The 18,146-nt window shown below is 53.7% G+C and overlaps 1 protein-coding gene across 7 annotated transcripts in view; it reads right to left on the reverse strand.

Moving 5' to 3' along the window:
- EHMT1 (euchromatic histone lysine methyltransferase 1) overlaps positions 1 to 18,146 on the reverse strand; it is a 147,814-nt gene that overhangs the window by 70,467 nt on the left and 59,201 nt on the right. For 5 of the 7 annotated variants that reach the window (XM_027104128.1, XM_027104123.1, XM_027104126.1 and 2 more), the window contains 2 exons: positions 7,230 to 7,296; positions 2,720 to 3,276 (listed from right to left, as the gene is read on the reverse strand). In XM_027104128.1, the coding sequence (XP_026959929.1) occupies positions 2,720 to 3,268 (549 nt within the window). In that variant the 5' untranslated portion in view covers positions 3,269 to 3,276; positions 7,230 to 7,296. Of the gene's footprint in view, positions 1 to 2,719; positions 3,277 to 7,229; positions 7,297 to 7,824; positions 7,962 to 18,146 lie in introns of all 7 variants that reach the window. The other 2 variants (XM_027104129.1, XM_027104127.1) reach the window with 2 other exon arrangements.

Below are 18,146 nucleotides of genomic sequence, written 5' to 3' on the forward strand. Positions count from 1 at the left end.
ATGGATTTCTTGCCATAAGCATGTAACACTCTTTCTATCATGGGGATGACTGTTTTCAAAACGCAATTTTCAATAAAACATGCTTTCCTAAGAAAAGCAAACAAGACTAAACTGGGTCTGGGGAGAAGAGAAGCCAGAGGGCAGGCGAGGCCAGGTCTGGACCTGGGCCGGGAGCCAGGAGGGCACCCCATCTCCACGTCTCCAATCCCCTCTTCCGGCAGGGGTCCCAGGAGCAGATGAAGTTTCCAGGGTGTGGAGCGGATGGGCTTGGTCTTCAGGAAATCAGGTTCCAAAGCCTCAAAATCCTTCCCTTTTCTTTCACTACAAGTGACCAGCCCGAGAGTGCTCAGTAATTTCCAACAAAGTATGTGTTGCAATTGACTGCAAGCTGCTACTAATCACAATAACTCCAACCAGAACAAAGCTAACCCTCAGATAAACCTTATGGTCAGAGATATTTCGTGAAATTAAATTTCAGATTGCTTTTTTTTTTAAACCCCTAAAGGGATATAAAAAGATGTTTGAGAATAAAAATACATTAGAATAAAATTCTAAAGTGGGGATGGAATAAGAGTACGATTTCGAGGAGATAAATAAACAATCTTGTCTGACATGCATTTTAAACTCGATAATGCTGGGCCAAAACATGGTAGGTGAATAAATAAATAAACTTCACCCTAAGCCTCAAATCTAATACAAAAATTAATTCACAACAGGCCATATATTTAAAGTTCACATAAAACTAAAAAACTATGAAAATTAGAGAAAATCTTCAGGATCTAGGGCTGGGTGAAGAGTTCTTAGGCATGACAGCAAAAGCACAGCCTTAAAAGAAAAAAACTGTGTAAGCTGGACCACATCAAAATGAAGAACTTCTGCTTTAAGAAAAACCATGGGGTCTTCAGTAGCGAAAGGATGAAGACCAGCTACAGACCAAGTGAAAATATCTGCAAACCAACACTTGGCAATGGTCCATATCCCAAACTCTCAAAGCTCCCAAAATATTTAATTGTAAAGTGGGCAAAAGATATGAAAGACATTTCACCAAAAAGGACATACAGATGGCAAATAAGCACATGAAGAGTTGTTCAACGCCATCAGTCATTAGGGAGGTTCAAACTAAAACCATGACGAGGAATCACAGCTACGACAGAGAAGAGGCAACACCAAACACCCCTCTGGAGGACGCAGGGACATAGAATGTAGTAGCCTGTGCAGTGCAGCGTGGCGGTTACTTATAAAACTAAATACCCAATTACCACATGGCCTTGCAACTGAGCTCCTGGATATTTTACCCAGAGAAGCGAAAACTTTCATCCAAACAAAAATGTGTACGTGAATGTCCAGAGCAGCTTTAATGGAGCACCCCAAGGCTGAGAACCCCCAAATGTCCCTCAATGGGCGAGCGGTTACACACGCAATACTCGTCGACACGCAAAGGAGGGCCCTGCAGACATAGCCCGGGTGGGGGGTCAGGGGTGCGGAGTGAGGGAAGAAAGCCCCCGAACTCTGCCATCCCGCGTTTCAGAACACCTGAAACAACATGCCTCCAGAGATGGGGGACGGGGTCAGGGACGGCCGGGGTGGCCACAGAGGGAGGCTCACAGTGCTGGGTGGGCACGTAAACCCACACTGTGGTGCCCTGGGAGAAAGCGGCTGGAGGGGGCGTGGGCTCTCTGCGCTATCTGTGCAGCCTCCTGTGAACTATTATTAAAAAGTTTAACTTTCGGCGCGTACATAAAAATACTACGAAAGGCAGAAGTCAGGCCAGGGCTGGTCAGGCTGGGGGCGTCAGGGGCCCCACGCTGCGTGGGCAGTGGGCTGTGGCCCAGCTTCCAGCACCCCCCCCGGCTCCACAGTCACAGCAGGCAGGCGACAGCCAGGCAACAGGGAAGCACAGAAACAAAGATGTGCACGCTTCTGGAGGAAAGTCATTTCAGGGGAAAAATCACCCGAACAAGAGGTGCCAAGGCCAGACAGAACCCCCACGTGAGGAGACAGGAGTTGTAACCAAGACCATGCAAGGGTTGTAACTGTCTTTTGAAGGATAAGACAGAGATGTAACTAACAATGCAGGTATTCTTAAAAAACTAATCCAAGACACTGGATATGAAAAATGTAACTGTCAAACTGAAAACATCAACATGTGGAATGACCAGCAAGACCAAAGTGCTGGGTCTTGAGGGACAAATGATGGAGCTGGAGAAGAGGGGAGGTCCAGGGAGGGAAGCCGTGCAGAACCTTCTAGAGCTGGAGAAACACACGGGTCAGGCCGCGGGGCCCCTGGGGAAGGGTCCGACCCGCACCAGCAGCACCAGCACAAGCAATGCCAGGCGTCTGACTGCACACCCGGACTTCGTGCAGGAAGCAGGGAGCAAACCACGCCCTGTGTCTGTAGCGCGTCACTCCCGGGCCCCAGCCGCCCTCCTGCCTACTCACTCCCCAGAGAGACAGGCGGGTGCTGAGTCTCCCAAGCCAGTAACTCCCCAACGCGGACAAGGAGCTCCCGGTGAGCCCAGGCACCTACGAGGAGAAGCCCAGAAAGCAGGCTGACGGGTCACACTCAGGAACCCTACAAGGCCCGCAGGCAACCGTGGCTGACGACCCCACCACTTCCCGGCCTCTCCCCTCCACGCACAGAAGTCCACTTGCCATCCGCACACGAAACAAAAGAGGAGACAGACAGGAGAGCGGCCCCACCCCAACAGGGACGCGTTACCAGGCCCGGGATGGACTTCGGCATGGTCTTCCGAGCCCTGTGGACCTTGACGTCAGCGCCCGGGGCCGGGGCCTTCTTGTCCTCTGTGTCCTTGCTGCCTTCCCCGGGCTTGGCTGGCATGGCGGCCGGCGGCTGGGGAAAAGCGCCAGGAGTCCTCCCTTTGCCAGCCCCGCCAGGGAGGGTCTTCGCGGCGTGACCGGGCAGGGAGGAGGCCAGGGCGCCAGCCACCCGCAGCGGTGGCTCAGACAGGGGGGCCTTGCCGAGGAAGTAGCCGTTGCTCCCGACGACGGGAGTCTGAGTGAAGCCGTCGGCTCGGATGTGGTTCTGCTTCCCCACCTCAGTGTCTCTGTCCAAAATCCCATTTTCTGCTATCCGGGCCACCGGACCGGCTCCTTCCTGCGGGCTGACTCTCGTGCTTTCCTGAGTGTGCTTCACAGCGGCCGGGTGGCCGTTGGCATCGCTCTTGTCGCAGGACCCGTTGGTTTCCCCGTCTGCAGCCACATGGGCCTCCCCTCCCTGCTGCTCTGCCGAGCCTTCATCAGCAGCCATAGGTGACCCTACGGAAGGAGGAGAAGAGTCAGTGGCTGCCCCGCCTGCGACCCCAACACGAGAGCCCCCACTGCCCTGCTTACACAAAACTGTCTGAAGAAAAACCACTTTATTTCATAGACAAACATTTGAGTTCAGACGGATTAAATATAAAGTATGTCACAGACACTGTCTCGACAGTGAGTCAGTTAAGGGGGGAATGACCCCATCCCCAGAAGGGCGGTCTGCGCCCCGCCCCTAGTGAGGTGTGGGTGGGGTGTGGTCCTTGAAACAAACACCCCACTCCTCCAGTGAATTCTTAAAAGACTTCCAACACATTATGCAGGATTTACACATCCTCCAGGAACAAATTCACCACTGGAAAACAAAACTGGGTAGGATTCAGAGACAGGAAACAAGGCCTCGGGAGCAGCTTCCCAAAAACAGACCTAAAGAAAACAGGGTGAGTTTTCAGTCTGTCAGCCAGAAGCCTCGTTACAAACCCCTGGTCTCTGAAGCGCGTCTCCTCAACTTGATAAACAAGAAACACACTTCCCACCAGCAGATCGCCACATGCGGAGCCTCACTACAGACCCCAGCAGAAAGCTCACAGTTACAGCGCTGGGTGCAGAGGGGCTGTGGTCACGTCCAAGACCCCACCACCCATCACCCCTGTACCCCTGTTTACAGCACATCACCTGCCACGACTCCATCACGACTGTACTGGCCCCTGCAAGGAGAGGTCCACGTTCACTACTGTACCCTGAGCACAGAAACACAAGTGCAGTAAGTACTGTCTGAATGAATAAACAGCTATTAATTTTTTTTAAAACCCTTGGCAAAACTGAATAGGTGAAAACCTACTCAACTTGGAGAAGGCCGCATGCCAACCTACAGCAAAGATACACTTATTCAGAAATGTTGCATGAATTCCATGTAGGATCAGAAACAACATCAGGACATCCATTAACACCACAAAGGTTCACACAAGAGTGGGGTCCCAGATGACCCCACGGGAGAGAGAAACGAGGAGCAAGGCCTGGCGACAAGGGTTAGGCTCTCCTGCACACCTGGTCCGTCAGCAAGTCAAACACGAGTGCAGCAAGGCTGCCAAATCTGAAATCAAGTACAAAAACCAAAGGCATTTTTCTACGCTGGCCTTAACTTTTGAGAAAACATAAGGAAAAAAAAAGACAGTATTCATAAAAAAGCAGGAAAAACTATAAAGGATATAAAACTTTAACCAAGATCATGCAAAGTCTCTGCAGAGAAAAAAAATTTTAATGGAAGTATCTCACGACCTTGAACGTGACGGCAAAAATACAAAGATGCATGTCGCCTCAGACTGACTCTCTAAGTTCAATGATACCCTAATCAAAATTCCAATCAGTGTATTGAGGAACTCCATAACCTTATTCTGAAATGTGCAGGGAAAACAAATTTTCACAAACAGCAAAGTAAATCGTGGAAAAGCACAGCAAAGGAAGGGGAAATGGGCCTCTCCCAACACAAAGGAGGACGGGGATGCGGACAGTCACGGGGCGTCGAGCACAGCCACCCAGGGGCCAGACGCTGACAGGTGCTCAGAAAGGCAAGCTCCTAGGACAAATGCATCTCAACTTGCAAAAGAATAAAGTTGGACCCTTACCTCACACCATATACAAAAATTAACTGAAAACGTTTCCAAGATCTGTAACTATAAAAAGAAAACACAGGCATAAATCTTTATGATCTTCTATGAAGCAATGGTTTCTTAGATGCTATAACAAAACCACAAGCAACCAAAGAAAAACAGGTAAGTTGGACTTTATTTTGTGCTTCAAAGGATACCATCAAGAAGGTGAAAAGACAACCCATAGATTGGAAAAGAGTATTTGCAAATCACACATCTGATAAGGAACTTGTACCTAAAATATATTTTTAAAAACCTCTGACAATGCATTAATAAAAATCAATAACCAATTTTAAAAACGGGCAAAGGATCTGAATTGACATTTCTCCAAAGAAGATACACAAATGGATAATAAGCACATGAAAAAAATGCTCAGCATCGCCAGCCAACAAGGAAATACACATCAAAACCACGACGAGATACCACTTTGCACCCACTAGGACAGATGGAACCAAAAAGAAGGTGCCGACGAGTGTTGTCGGGAGCCGCCCTCGCTGCTGGGGGGCATGGACGTGGTGCAGCTGCTGCAGGAATCAGTCTGGAGGTTCCTCGAAAGGAGGGCCCAGGCCTGGGCGCAGGGGCCGTGTGCAGAGGAGACTGGCACCTGGCATCACTCATCCACAACTTCTTTTAGAAAAGGGCCCAGGAGGGCAGACAGAGTGGGAGCCCAAGGAAGGGAACATTTCAAGGAACAGCGCCAGAAGGAAAACGCTGAGGCAGGTCTTCAGAGGTCCCACCACTGTGAGCAAAGGGACAGGCAGGACAGTGTGCAGGGCAGCTCCGGGAGGGAAGCGCCCCAGGGCCAGCCGGGGTGCAGCAGAGAGGGGCCGGTGGGCCGGATGAGGCACCCTGAGGTGCAGGGCGAGGGCAGAAAGCAGGGCAGGGCCATGGCCTTCCGTCCAAGCTGGGCTGTCTGGAGAAGATGCCCCAGGGAGAGAGGGGGTGAGGCTGGAAACAGCCCTGGGAAGCCAGGCAGGCAGTTGCCCAACCCCCACCCCACTCAGCTCCCTGAGTCCCAACAGCTCTACTAGAACCTGAAGCATTTTGGTCACATGCTAAGCGACACACTCACAGGTAAGACGGTCCTGCCCTGTGGCCTGGGCTGCTGGGTCCCTTCTCTCAAGCAAGGCTGCCCTGCCATCAGCCCCAAGCTGGGGGCCCATACTCTGCCTTCACCCACTGTCACCCTCGGGTGTGCACGGGGTGGTCACAAAAGCAGAGGACCCCGTGGATGTGAAAAGGTGTCAGAGCAGCATGTGGGCCCACCAGGGAGGGGCAGGCCCGCAGCAGTTCCCATCGTGGGGGCCGCACCACAGCTCGGGAAAGACAAAAAGCGGCTGCCGGCCTAGGGCACAAGGTGGTCCCTGCCACCAGGCCACTCGAGGCCTCGTCCTGGGAGGCTCAGGGCCGCCCGCACCGAGCTCACAGGTCTACACGGAACACTGGGAAACAGGCCTCCGTCTCCCTGCAGTGCCTGGAAAGGCAGGGCCCTCGCCTCCCACTGCTGCACACACGGCAACCTCTCCAGACTGGCCTCTGCCACCCACGGGCCACTGTCTGTGTGTCTTCAGAGGATGCAGGGCCGGATGGGCGTCTGACAGCCCGGGTAAGCTCGCCTGACCTTGGCCCCGAGCCAGCCTCTTCCCCACCCAGCTGAGAGGCGGGTGGACATCGTCCAGGGACCAGGCTGGGGCGGTGGCGCGGGTGTGCAGCCGGGACCAGGCGGCAATCTCTGTCACAAGGGACAGGAGCGCGGTGCGGGCGCGTTTCCTCCCACGTCAGTGGGGACAGCGCCACACCACCAGCCAGCAGGACGACACTGAGACACGCTTCTCGTCCGCATGGCCCTGCTGTTCGCACAGGAGGGCCTGTGCCGACACGGCCAGGCGGACACCAGCATCTGAGGCTCCCAGGCGCCGGCCTCATGGTATCCAGCCAGGACGCTGCTCTCCAAAGGGGTCTGGCTGGCACCCCCAGGCAGCTTGGGTGGGACAGTGGGGTTTACCTGTCACGGTCTGTCCCAGAGCCAGCACCTCCCAGCCTGACTCCGGGCCTGTCCCTCCAAAAGCTCCCCTATGTACCAGCCCCTCGCCAGCCTCCCTCTACCTCCTGGCACCTCCGCAGCAGCTTCCATGCCCCAAGACCTGGTGCGGCCGCCCCCCTGCTGGCCTCACGGCGCCCTGAGGACCAGGACGCACAGGGCCTCCACCCTCCTAGAGGACCATGAGCCCCGGGACCCCACAGGAGGAGGCCGTACGGCAGGCCTGGCTGAGGAGGGGTGGCCAGGCAAGGGGCCCCGGGCGCCCTTACCTTCACTCGGCAGCTCGGCTCCCAGGCCGCAGTCCTGCTTGGTCTCCCCCTTCGCCGGAACCGCCTGCTAAAGAGAAATAAATGTCAGCCGGGCTCCGCCAGCAGGACTCCTGTCCGTGGGCATCGCATCCAAACCAAAACTAAACCACCAAGGACAGGACGGACAGGGAACCTCGAGCCAGTGGAAAATGCTCTTGACACCGTCTCTTCGGGAGGAGGACCAGCAGTCAACCACAGCCCCGGGAAACCTCTACTTCAACTGTATTGGGGGGACAGTCTTTTAATAATAAGAATGCATGGCTTACGTAACTAAAATTGCAAATGTTTTCTCTATCATAGGAATGCTACAATTTATTTCAAAGTGCATTCTGCTGCTGACAACAATTCATCTAAGTATTTCAAATGTCCAACAACCTACAGAAAAGTTAGAGAAATGGATAAATCAAGAAAATTCAATGAAAACCTGAATCACTACATATTTGAGTCTACAGAGACGTGAATCACACGATGCCTCTTGCAATGGTTTTAAGACAAACCTCTTGCCTTCAGGAATGTGAGAGTCTGGTTAGAGAACGAACAGAAACACACAACACACCCTTAAGCGGGGTCTCTGCAGGTGTCCGGTCCACAGGGGGAGCAGCTGACGCAGACCCTCTAGGCATCTCTCTTAGCGACATCCAGAGTCTAGGGGCATAGCTCCCATAACGCTTGCGTAACGTTCTGGAATGTTTTCTTCAAGAGACACCACAACATATGCTCGCAACACTCCTCCTGAGCCTGGCTCCCACTGCTAATTTCACTGGGGTCAGGCGGCTCCCTGGAGCAGTGCCCACCCCCACCCGGACCCCCACCCCCACGGCGCCCTCCTTCCTTGGCACCTCCAGAAGTCCCCACCCGCTGACTCCACCACCCCAGGCCTGCGGGCCAAGAAGGGGCACAAGCACGGCAAGCTCCCTCCGGCCACTTGCAGGCTCCACTCTCCTACCTTTCCAGGGCTCCACGTCTGGCCTGACCAGTGGTTTGAAACCCAGTGGTTTTCAAAGTGTAAGCTGAGGATCCCTGGGGCCCCTGAGAACTCCTCAGGGGACCTAAGAGGACTTGTTTTTTGAGGCATGTGTGCATGCACACACACACAGGGGTAGGGTCTCACTGGCACTACCCGGTCCTGGCCACCAGACCACAGCCAATGGCGCCTGGGCGGACATCCACTCCTAGCTGGTCACACAGGGTCCCTTGTTCTAGGAGCTGAGGAGCTCAGTCGTGTACGTGGCCACATGGATGAAGGCCAGCCACCGTTCCTGAGCATCTGTTGTGTGCCAGGCACCTGCCAGCCCAAGGGGAGGCCTCAGTAGACAGCAGGGTCCAGGCCACAGGGCCAGCTGACAGTGGTTTTTACATCACCAGAGACCTATGAACAATAACGACAAGATGTGACAGAAACCTCTGTGGTCAAAGCCATGTGTGGTCCTTTTCAGAAAAGTCCTCAGAGCCCTGTTCCAGTCGGGGGATAAGAAACAAACACATTAACTTCACCTAGAGTGTGGGGTGCTGTGACGTTATAAAACAGGGGTTGCAAGGCTGCAGCGGTGAGGGGTAGCCAGCTGGGGGCTCTTCTCCAGCCCCTCCCAGTGGCCTTGTGCTCATACCATCTACAGGCCTGGATTAAACAGTCCTGGTCTGTTGGCACTGGCCAACTCCCTGCTGCCCCTTCTGCAGTTAGGAAGCTGGAATTTGGTGCCAGGCACTAAGGGAAACTCTTGAGGCCTCACAGCCTTCCTCCCAGAAGAAGGGGAGTACTTTCTTACGGAGTCAGACCTGACACATCCCTCCTCGTCAAGGAGAAACAAGCCTTCATCGTGGATGGCAAAGCCCAGCCTCTGCTCCCCTCGGCACCCCCTCCCACACCCTGATGCCAGCCTCTGGCCCTTGGACCCCGCCACCCCTCAGCAGGCCAAGCTCCACCTTCTCAGACAGCCTCACCTGGACCTCGCCTTGTGGCCCTGCTGGTCCCACCACCACCAGGCACACCACCAGCCTGTCTGCCCTGCCAGCATGAGCACTCAGGGGCCAAAGGGGGGAACCTGTCCTGTCCCCAACCTGTCGGCAGTGCCGGGCGGGAGGAAGAAGCTGAGAAAGCATGTGGCAGAGAAAAACAGGGTCTTCCTAGGGGACTGGGTGTGGCGCAAGCCTGAGGGGCGCTCTGGGACAGCCCAGACGCACAGTCCACACGTGTTGCGGCCACCCTGCTCCTTGTGGGCACTGCCAGTGCCACATCTGGAAGCCCAAAGGCCCAGAGACTGAGGCTGCGGGTGAGCTCGGCCCACGACCAGGGCAAGAAAGACAGAAATCTCCTGAACCCAGATGCTCTGTGAGTCGAACCTATATGTACCTAGCAAGAGGGAACATGGAGGCTTCCCTGGTGGCGCAGTGGTTGAGAGTCCGCCTGCCGATGCAGGGGACACGGGTTCGTGCCCCGGTCCGGGAAGATCCCACATGCCACGGAGCAGCTGGGCCCATGAGCCATGGACGCTGAGCCTGTGTTTCCGGAGCCTGTGCTCCGCAATGGGAGAGGCCACAGCAGTGAGAGGCCCGCGTACGGCAAAAAAAAAAAAAAAAAAAAAAATAGAGGGAACATGGTTTTCGTTGCCTTTTCCAAAGGGCCAGCAACCTACAAAATCGACATCAACCAGGAAAGGATTACAGGTGGAACACGTAGCCCAAACCACTAACAAAACCAGAACCAAACAGAACTGCTGGCAGACACTTGAAACCCCTGCCAGCTCTCCCACAGGCAGGGGCTGTGACAATCCCGACAGTAAAAGGTGGATGGGTGACCTCAGTCTCTGCTTTGCAAGAAGAGCCTCAACTAACCCCAGAGTGAGCTTGGGATACGGGGCCACAACAGGAGGAGGAAAACCTCCAGAGAAGACGCGAGCCAACGGCAGTGCGCACAGCAGAAGCTCTGAGCAGTGCGAGGGCCCCTGGGCAGCAGCAGCACAGAATCTCGACTCCCACGTGCCACCTCCACGGAGAGACTGAGGCTCCTGGCAGAGAGGACCAACTCCAGGCAAGGCAGGGGCACAAGAGGAGCTTAGAACCTCGGGTTGTGCCTGAAAACGAAGCACTCAAACTGGCAGGGGGCGTCCAAGAACCAGGACAGACCCAAGGGATGCCCACTCCGGAGTTTACGACACTTGGAGCATCAAAATGAATAATGACAGGAACAGGAATTGTAAACCAGTGAATAAACACCAGCATTAAATAAATGAATGGATAACAAACAAATCCAACAGGGAAAGCTGCTTATCCTAGATGCCAACAACTTAAGGCAGAGAGAGGGCTGGGAGCTGAAGCCACCATTACAACTCGTGGAGGAAGTTTCGTAAGAAACGGGATCTTACAGAATCTCAAAGTATCTCGCCGCAACATTGTCCTCAAGTAAGAGGGAATTCCCTCAAGTAAAGGGAAGAGCAGTGACCTTCCGTGGAGAAACCTGTAGCCTCACCCATGGGACGGTCACGGACAAAGCGGCAGGTCTCCTGATGTGATGCACCCTAACCCTAACCCTTCCTGCCACCAGGGTTTCCAGAAAGCGACGTGATGTGCCCTTGGAAAAGGAAGACCGAGGAGCTGGAGTCCCTTCAACTCCCCGTCCAGAGCGGGAAAGCGCTGTGAAGGGACTACTGTGACGACTGCATGCACAGCGACCGGGCACCGTGTTCACGTGTGATTACCGTGACACCTGTATGCACTGCAGACCAGACGGTTGTGTCAACATCGGGTATCTTGATGGTTATTCAGGGAAATGTCCTTGTTTGTAGTAAATAAGAGCCTGGACTTACCTTTGTGCGGGACAGAGGAGACAAGATGCATGTGTGTGGTGTGTGTGCACACATGTGCACGTGTGAAGGACATAACAAGTGGAGTCTGGGTGAAGGGTAGATGGGAGCCACTGTACAAATCTTGCAACTTTTCTGTATGTTTGAAATTATTTCAAATTAAAGTGTTTTAAAAAGGAAAAGTTAGGAAAGTCTTCAGACTGGAAGCACGCTGTGTGGCCACAGGGCAGACAGGGTAGAACTGAAATGACGACAGCGCGTCTTGCAGGGAACAGAGAGGCAGCAGCAAGGACTTCCCAGAGGGGAACTGGTCCACGGCAGAGGCGCAGAAGCACAGGCTTGGGACCTGAGGACCCAGGCCCTATCCGGCTCCTCTGTCCCCCTGCACTTTGCCGAGGTCACCTGGCTTCTGCAGCTGCAAGGCAGGGACCGCTTGTTCCAGGAGCTGCTGTGAGGACGACAGACCTGGTGCCTGACGCGGAGCCAGCAGACCCGCAGCCCAGGATGCGTGAGGACACAGAACACGCGTGCACTGGGGGCTCCACAAACTGCTGCGCCTGCACCCCGTGTCACCGGGGGCCCAGGACCACGGGCAAACGCAAGGGTTCCAGCACTGGCTGTGGGACTCAGGTCCGGAGAGAGCAGGAGAACAGAGACATAAAGACAACTAGTGGGGGGGTGGGGGAAACCCCCAAAGGAGTAGCAGGCTCGGGAGTCAGACAGCACAGCTGTTTCCACCTTCAATGAACTATCAACATTTAAAAAGCAGGAGAGTTTACAAGAAATCTGGGTTTCCAGACTCTGAAACAGTGAAGAGCTGTGGCGACCCTGGCGGGGTGCCTGGACAGGCTCCTGGGGGGTTCCCCACAGAGTTGGCCTCTTGACACCCGGGACCAGCACCAAGTCAGATTCCACTTACTCCTGCATGTAGGTACTGATCCTCAGGGTCTAGACCGGAGAAAATGCCCTCCTGCCCAGGCCTGCTTCACGCATCTTAACTCATCCGCCTGCCCCCTGACCTCACTGGCAGCACCTGACTTGAGGCGTCACCTCCCAGGACCTGTCCTGGCCACATCTCAGTAATGATGCCATGACCTGTCCCCACCGGGTTGGGCCGTGGGGCCAGGATGTCTGATCCCAGGCCCCTGATTTCCCACTGTCCATCCAGGGCCAGGCAAGGCTTACCTCATCTTTACCCTCAGCCCCACGTGGCCGGGCCTCACTGCCTCTCCCAGCCCATCACAGCTGCATCCCAACTGCCAACCTCCTACACCCTTCAACCCCCTCAAACAGGAGTTCTCTGGGGTCCCCAAGACCCTTCCAGAGATCAAGACTGTTTTCATAACACCAGCAGGATCCCACTCACCCGTTTCGCAGTACTGACATCTGCACAGATGGTGCAAGGGCAATGCTGTCGGCACCTTAGCAGGAATCAGGAGGGTGGCACCAAACGACACGCTTAGTGACTGAATTCATCCTCACTCTGGGGCCACTGCCCCACAGCAAGGACACCGGGCCCGCCAACAACACCTCTGGGCCCCGGGCCCTGACTGGTGACAACGGGTGTCTGGAAACAAGCTGGGCGGGCACAGCCCCCGGGACCCCATGAACACAGCAGGTGTCTGGAGACAAGCCGGGGTGGGCACAGCCCCCAGGACCCTATGAACACAGTGGCAAACCAGCTGCCTCCTGTCACAGCACCAGCCAGCCACACGTTCACCCACAAAATTATGGTTCATGACCTTTCCCCCAAAAAAAGTCTGTTTTAAGAATATTATGGGGTTTCCCTGGTGGCACAGTGGTTGAGGGTCCGCCTGCCAATGCAGGGGACACGGGTTCGTGCCCCGGTCTGGGGGGATCCCGCGTGCCACAGAGCGGCTGGGCCCATGAGCCATGGTCGCTGGGCCTGCGCGTCCGGAGCCTGTGCTCCACGGCGGGAGGGGCCGCAGCAGTGAGAGGCCCGCGTACCGCAAAAAAAAAAAAAAAAAAAAAAAAGAATATTATGTAACACACTCAAATAATGCCAGACTGGGCCGCTATTTTGCTCTGTGTCTACCCGAGTGCATTCAGGAACCCGCTGACGTGCTCACAACACACCAGGCCCTGGGTGAGCATGAGACCTGGAAACAGCACCGCCATCTCTGCCTCACTTCTGTCTCCTACTTAAAACCCAAGCACCTCCTCGCTCGTTTCTCTGAGTGACTGTTGCCGGTGGCACAGGGTGGAAGAGGACCAGGGGGAGGGGGTGGCATGGGGAAGGAGGGAGGGCAGAGGACAGGCAGGGGTGGGCAAGGAGGGGCACACCCAAGCGGCTGACACCTGTAGGGCAAGGGACAGTGTGCTGGAGTCTGGGATGCTATGAAGTCTCCAAACGAAGGACACATGAGCTTATCAGATGAATATGAAAAACAAATATCAAAGAAAAGGAATACTCTCTCGGTCTGAAACTTCTGTACAAGCCTCTACCTGACAAAACCTGCCCTAGGGCTCTGCTCTAACATTTGCTGTGCCTTATTTAAGACACAGGCCCCGCCAGTGGCCAATTTCTCTTGCATAAAAAGGAAGAGAAAAAAAAAGAAAAATAGGGCTCCCCTGGTGGCGCAGTGGTTGAGAGTCCGCCTGCCGATGCAGGGGACACGGGTTCGTGCCCCGGTCCGGGAGGATCCCACATGCCGTGCAGCGGCTAGGCCCGTGAGCCATGGCCACTGAGCCTGCGCATCCGGAGCCTGTGCTCCTCAACGGGAGAGGCCACAACAGTGAGAGGCCCGCATATCACAAAAAAAAAAAAAAAAAAGGAAGAGCAGCACATATTCGTAAAGCTCACAATAAAGAAATGTTACTGCTTACCTCAACCCTGTCTAGCCTAGCAGGTTATTCTTTCTCCCTGATCGAAGCAAAACAAACCAATGGGTTAAAACAAAGTTTTGAGGTAATTATTCGACTTCAAATCAAGACCTTTCCATTTACAACCATCTACCTAGTTGTATGGGAGTGAAACACATTAATGTGCATGAACAACCAGCCAGCAATTCAAGTTCTTAATTAAGTCAACATGGCCGCAGAGGCACAGAACCCAAAGGCCAGTCTCTCACTCATACACAGACAACAGAATCAACACTGGTGAAGGTCCACCAGTGGCTAACTCGTTTCCCAAAAGCCTGGTCTCTTTCCTGGAAGAACTTCCAATAAAATCATCTAAACTCTCCCCCAGGCCACATCACTGATCAAGGTCACTGGTCAGGGCGGAGGCCTACCCAACCTGGCTTCTCTAAAGGCACAGCCCCTGACCCAGTGCTGGCAGCTCACCCTGGCGGCCCTGCCCATAGCCCAGAGATCCATGGCCCCCGTGGCCTGAGACCCCAACACCCCACCCTCAGGAAGCCAGGAGGTGAAGGAATGGGCGCCCCCCCCCCCAGACGACCTGCCCCACTTTCCATCCCTCCTTCAGCACGGGCCGAACCTGCTCACCCTGCTCAAGTACCACGGCCACCGCCTAAATCACGAGGGCTTCAACCGCAAGGCTGGGCCCCATCTCCACCCCAAGACCCATGTGTCCCAATAAGGAAGGACCTGCACCTCCTTCACCTCCTCCTTGGAAGACAGACAACCCCAGAGTCAGACCCCACCCACAAAAGCACCGGGAATCCGGACCGGCAACCTCATCCGTAAGCATCAGGCCTTCCGTTTTTCAGATGCCACAAACGTGGGCACGACTAAGAATCCACAGCTTGCAGCGGGAACCAGCGGGGACCATGTGTGCTCACCAGGTGTACACAAGGCACACACGCCGTACAACTCTCGTCCACTGCACCACAGAGACACGACAATTCCAGAAAAACAGCTCCTTCCAGGGCTTTTTGTCCTCTTTATCCTCAGCACATCTGCCCGAACTCCAGAACATTTCAGGAGCAGACTTCATATCACACTCCCAAACCCAGACTGAAAAAGGGAATCCTCTCAGAGCCTGGGATTTGCAGAGATTCTGGGGCTTCTTTCAGTCAAAGAGCCCTTTGCATACAAACTTCTAAAAAAAGACATTCACAGGGTGAAAGCAGTGAGGAAAGACTGAAGGGAGGTGCGGGGTCCTGAGGGGTGGGGCTATACCCAAGGACACCCCTCTCTTCACAGAATCAGGAATCTTTACAGTCCTAAACTCAACATTGCATGTGGGTTTTAGTTCCCGGACCAGAGATCTAACCCAAGCCCCCTGCAGTAGAACCAAGGACTCTTAACCACTGGACTGCCAAGGAAGTCAGACTCAACTCTTCTTAAATATGCAAAAACAAAGCGCTCCTGCCTCGAGTGTCCACATTCCTTAAACAGAAGAGAAACCAGAAGAAAACCCTCAGACTCTGCACCATGTGGCTAAGGTCCATCTGTCCACTGGAGAATAGGCCGGTCCCCCTCCAGCCTTGTCCTCCATTCAGCCCTGCCAGCTGGTCCTAACCCTCCTCGCATCCTCACATTCGGTGACCTGCCGTTTTTGACAGTAAAACTGGAGCTGGGACCCCACGATGCCAGAACTGCTCACAGTAAGAGTCCCTCCACCAGCCTATCCAGACCCTCATTCGACTTCTTCACTGCCTCTGATTAAAATCCCAGTTAGATCCACCTGAAAGGCACCGGGGCGGGGGTACAAAGTCTGCCCAGGAGGTGGCCAGAATGGCCAGTGAGCGGCAGCGGCAGCACGCCCTTTGGGGAGTGTGACAGCCACATGCTCACTGCGAGCTGGGTCTGACCGCCCCTCCCAGAAGAACAAACTCTACCCTTTGGAGCATCAGTTTTCACGTCCTAAAGAGCTGATGTGGCTGGAGAAAAAAGAAAGAAAACTTTCCAGTTTGTGAAGTTTTTTCCTTAAATGCAAATTGGCAGATTTCGATATACACAAACCCTAAGGGAAAAAACACATCCCAAGAGGTGAGGTAGAATCTGACCCCGTGCTGGATGTGTAAGGCCAACACAGGGCAGTGGGTGCAACAAGCTGCCCAAGACATGGATGTCCAGCGACATCTTAAGTTCAGATAAATGACAAGCCGTGTTTTAGCATGTTTATCTGAACTTTAAATGTAACTGGGCATCCTGTATTCTTTTTTTTTTTTTTAATTTTCTTCACCACTTTAATATGCATCAGGCTCTGGTTTTCTTTTCTTTTTTAAAAAAATATTTATTTATTTATTTGGCTGCATCGGATCTTAGCTGCAGCGCATGGGCTCTGGAGCAGCGGACTTAGCCGCCCCACGGCATGTAGGATCTTAGTTCCCCAACCAGGGATCGAACCCGTGTCCCCTGCATTGGAAGGCGGATTCTTAACCACTGAGCCACCAGGGAAGTCCCGCATCTGGTATTCTTACTTGCTGAACTTGGCAGCCCTACACTGAGTCTGTGAGGATCAGCAAAGGACAGAAGGACCCTAGGTTTCTGTAATTCTGAAATGGCAATGCTTACATTTCAAAAGGCAATATTCTCTGCCCTGTGAAATCATACTCCTAAAAAGAAAAAGAATTATTAATCAAACAATTTCTTCATAAGAGAATAGAACACAGAAGAAAATAAAATGCAGAGGAAAAAAACCAAAGGAATTATGAAGTCCTGCTCTCACACCATCTCTTATGCCTTGGCATGGGAGGCCTTCCCTAACTTGGCTCCCTTTTACCACTTGGGAGACTGTCTGCCCCACTGGGGTGTTTGGCCTGACCCATCTCTGGGGGAAGAGGTCCCACCTGGACCACAGGGAGGTCGCTTGTTACCCATACCATATGCATTTCAATAAAAACATCTCAAGGTGGTGAAAAAAAAAAAAAAGTCTTGCTAGGGTCTTCAGGTATCCTTATGTAAAAGAAAGAACGCGGGCTTCCCTGGTGGCGCAGTGGCTGGGAGTCCACCTGCTGATGCAGGGGACACGCGTTCGTGCCCCGGTCCGGGAGGATCCCACGTGCTGCGGAGCAGCTGGGCCCATGAGCCATGGCCGCTGGGCCTGCGCGTCCAGAGCCTGTGCTCCACGACGGAAGAGGCCACAACAGTGAGAGGCCTGTGTACAGCAAAAAAAAAAAAAAAAAAAAAAAAAAAAAGGAAAGAACACACCCACCACCCGTTCTACAAGGGTTAAGTCTGAGCCACTGCAGTGCTGACAGAGAGCGCACCCTGAGAGGCTCTCTGTGCTTTGGAAAAATAGGCCCCTTAGAGAGTAGATATCTCAGAAGAATTTTAATGAACCCAAATTCCTGCCTCTTTCCATACACAGAAAAAAAGGGCTAAAATCATTAATGGAAATACCCCTTCCCCGTGACTAGCAGTTACCTTCTACCGAGATGTGTGCTTGCCTGCACACCCCCTGGCCCAGACCACACAGATCCTGGCCGCTCCCCCACCTCTTCAGAGCAGCCCCTCAGAGCTACTGAGAAGCTGTCTCCCAGGCTACAGTCCTCGGTAAGATCCGGAAGAAAACTCAGCTCACGGCTCCTACATTGCGTATTTTTCCTGTTTCAGTCAACGCTCCTCAAGTTAACTTCCAATCACACAGCCCTCAGTATGGTTGTGGCCGCTCAGACACCAGAGTCCCGCCACCCCGCAGCTGCCCCGCCAAGAACCCACCCTGCCTCGCCTTGCTCTGGACCCTGCCTGCTCCCCACGCGCGGGACAACAGGGCACCCTTCCACACAGGGCAGCGGCCAGGACCTGTGCCAGCGACACAGACCGGTTTCAGATCCCACACAGCACATCTGTGCAGCAAAGACCCCCCAACTCCATGGAAGATGAGAAGCAGCTGAAGTACACTCAGGCAACCAATTCTGGCTGCATGATATTACAAAGAGTATCTCCCAAGAAAAAGTGTACAGTCGTTTGTTTTTAACAAAAAAGTGGGGGAGGGGGGAAATACCCAGATGCAAAGACCAGAGAAGTCATATTCTAAAGTCATCTTTAGGTGACACTGGCGGGTGGCTGTGTTCATTGTAGTGATGTCACAGGACAGGAGATAGCGACCGCGTTTCTATCACGAGGACGAAGACTCCCATCTACTAAGTCTCACTCAGATTTTCTTAGTGAGTAAAACAAATATCTTGTACCAGTTCTCACAGCA

This window comes from Aethalodelphis obliquidens, unplaced genomic scaffold, assembly GCF_003676395.1.
Source record: "Aethalodelphis obliquidens isolate GAN/ISIS:26980383/991018 unplaced genomic scaffold, ASM367639v1 scaffold7, whole genome shotgun sequence".
In the NCBI taxonomy this organism is placed as follows: Eukaryota; Metazoa; Chordata; class Mammalia; order Artiodactyla; family Delphinidae; genus Aethalodelphis; species Aethalodelphis obliquidens.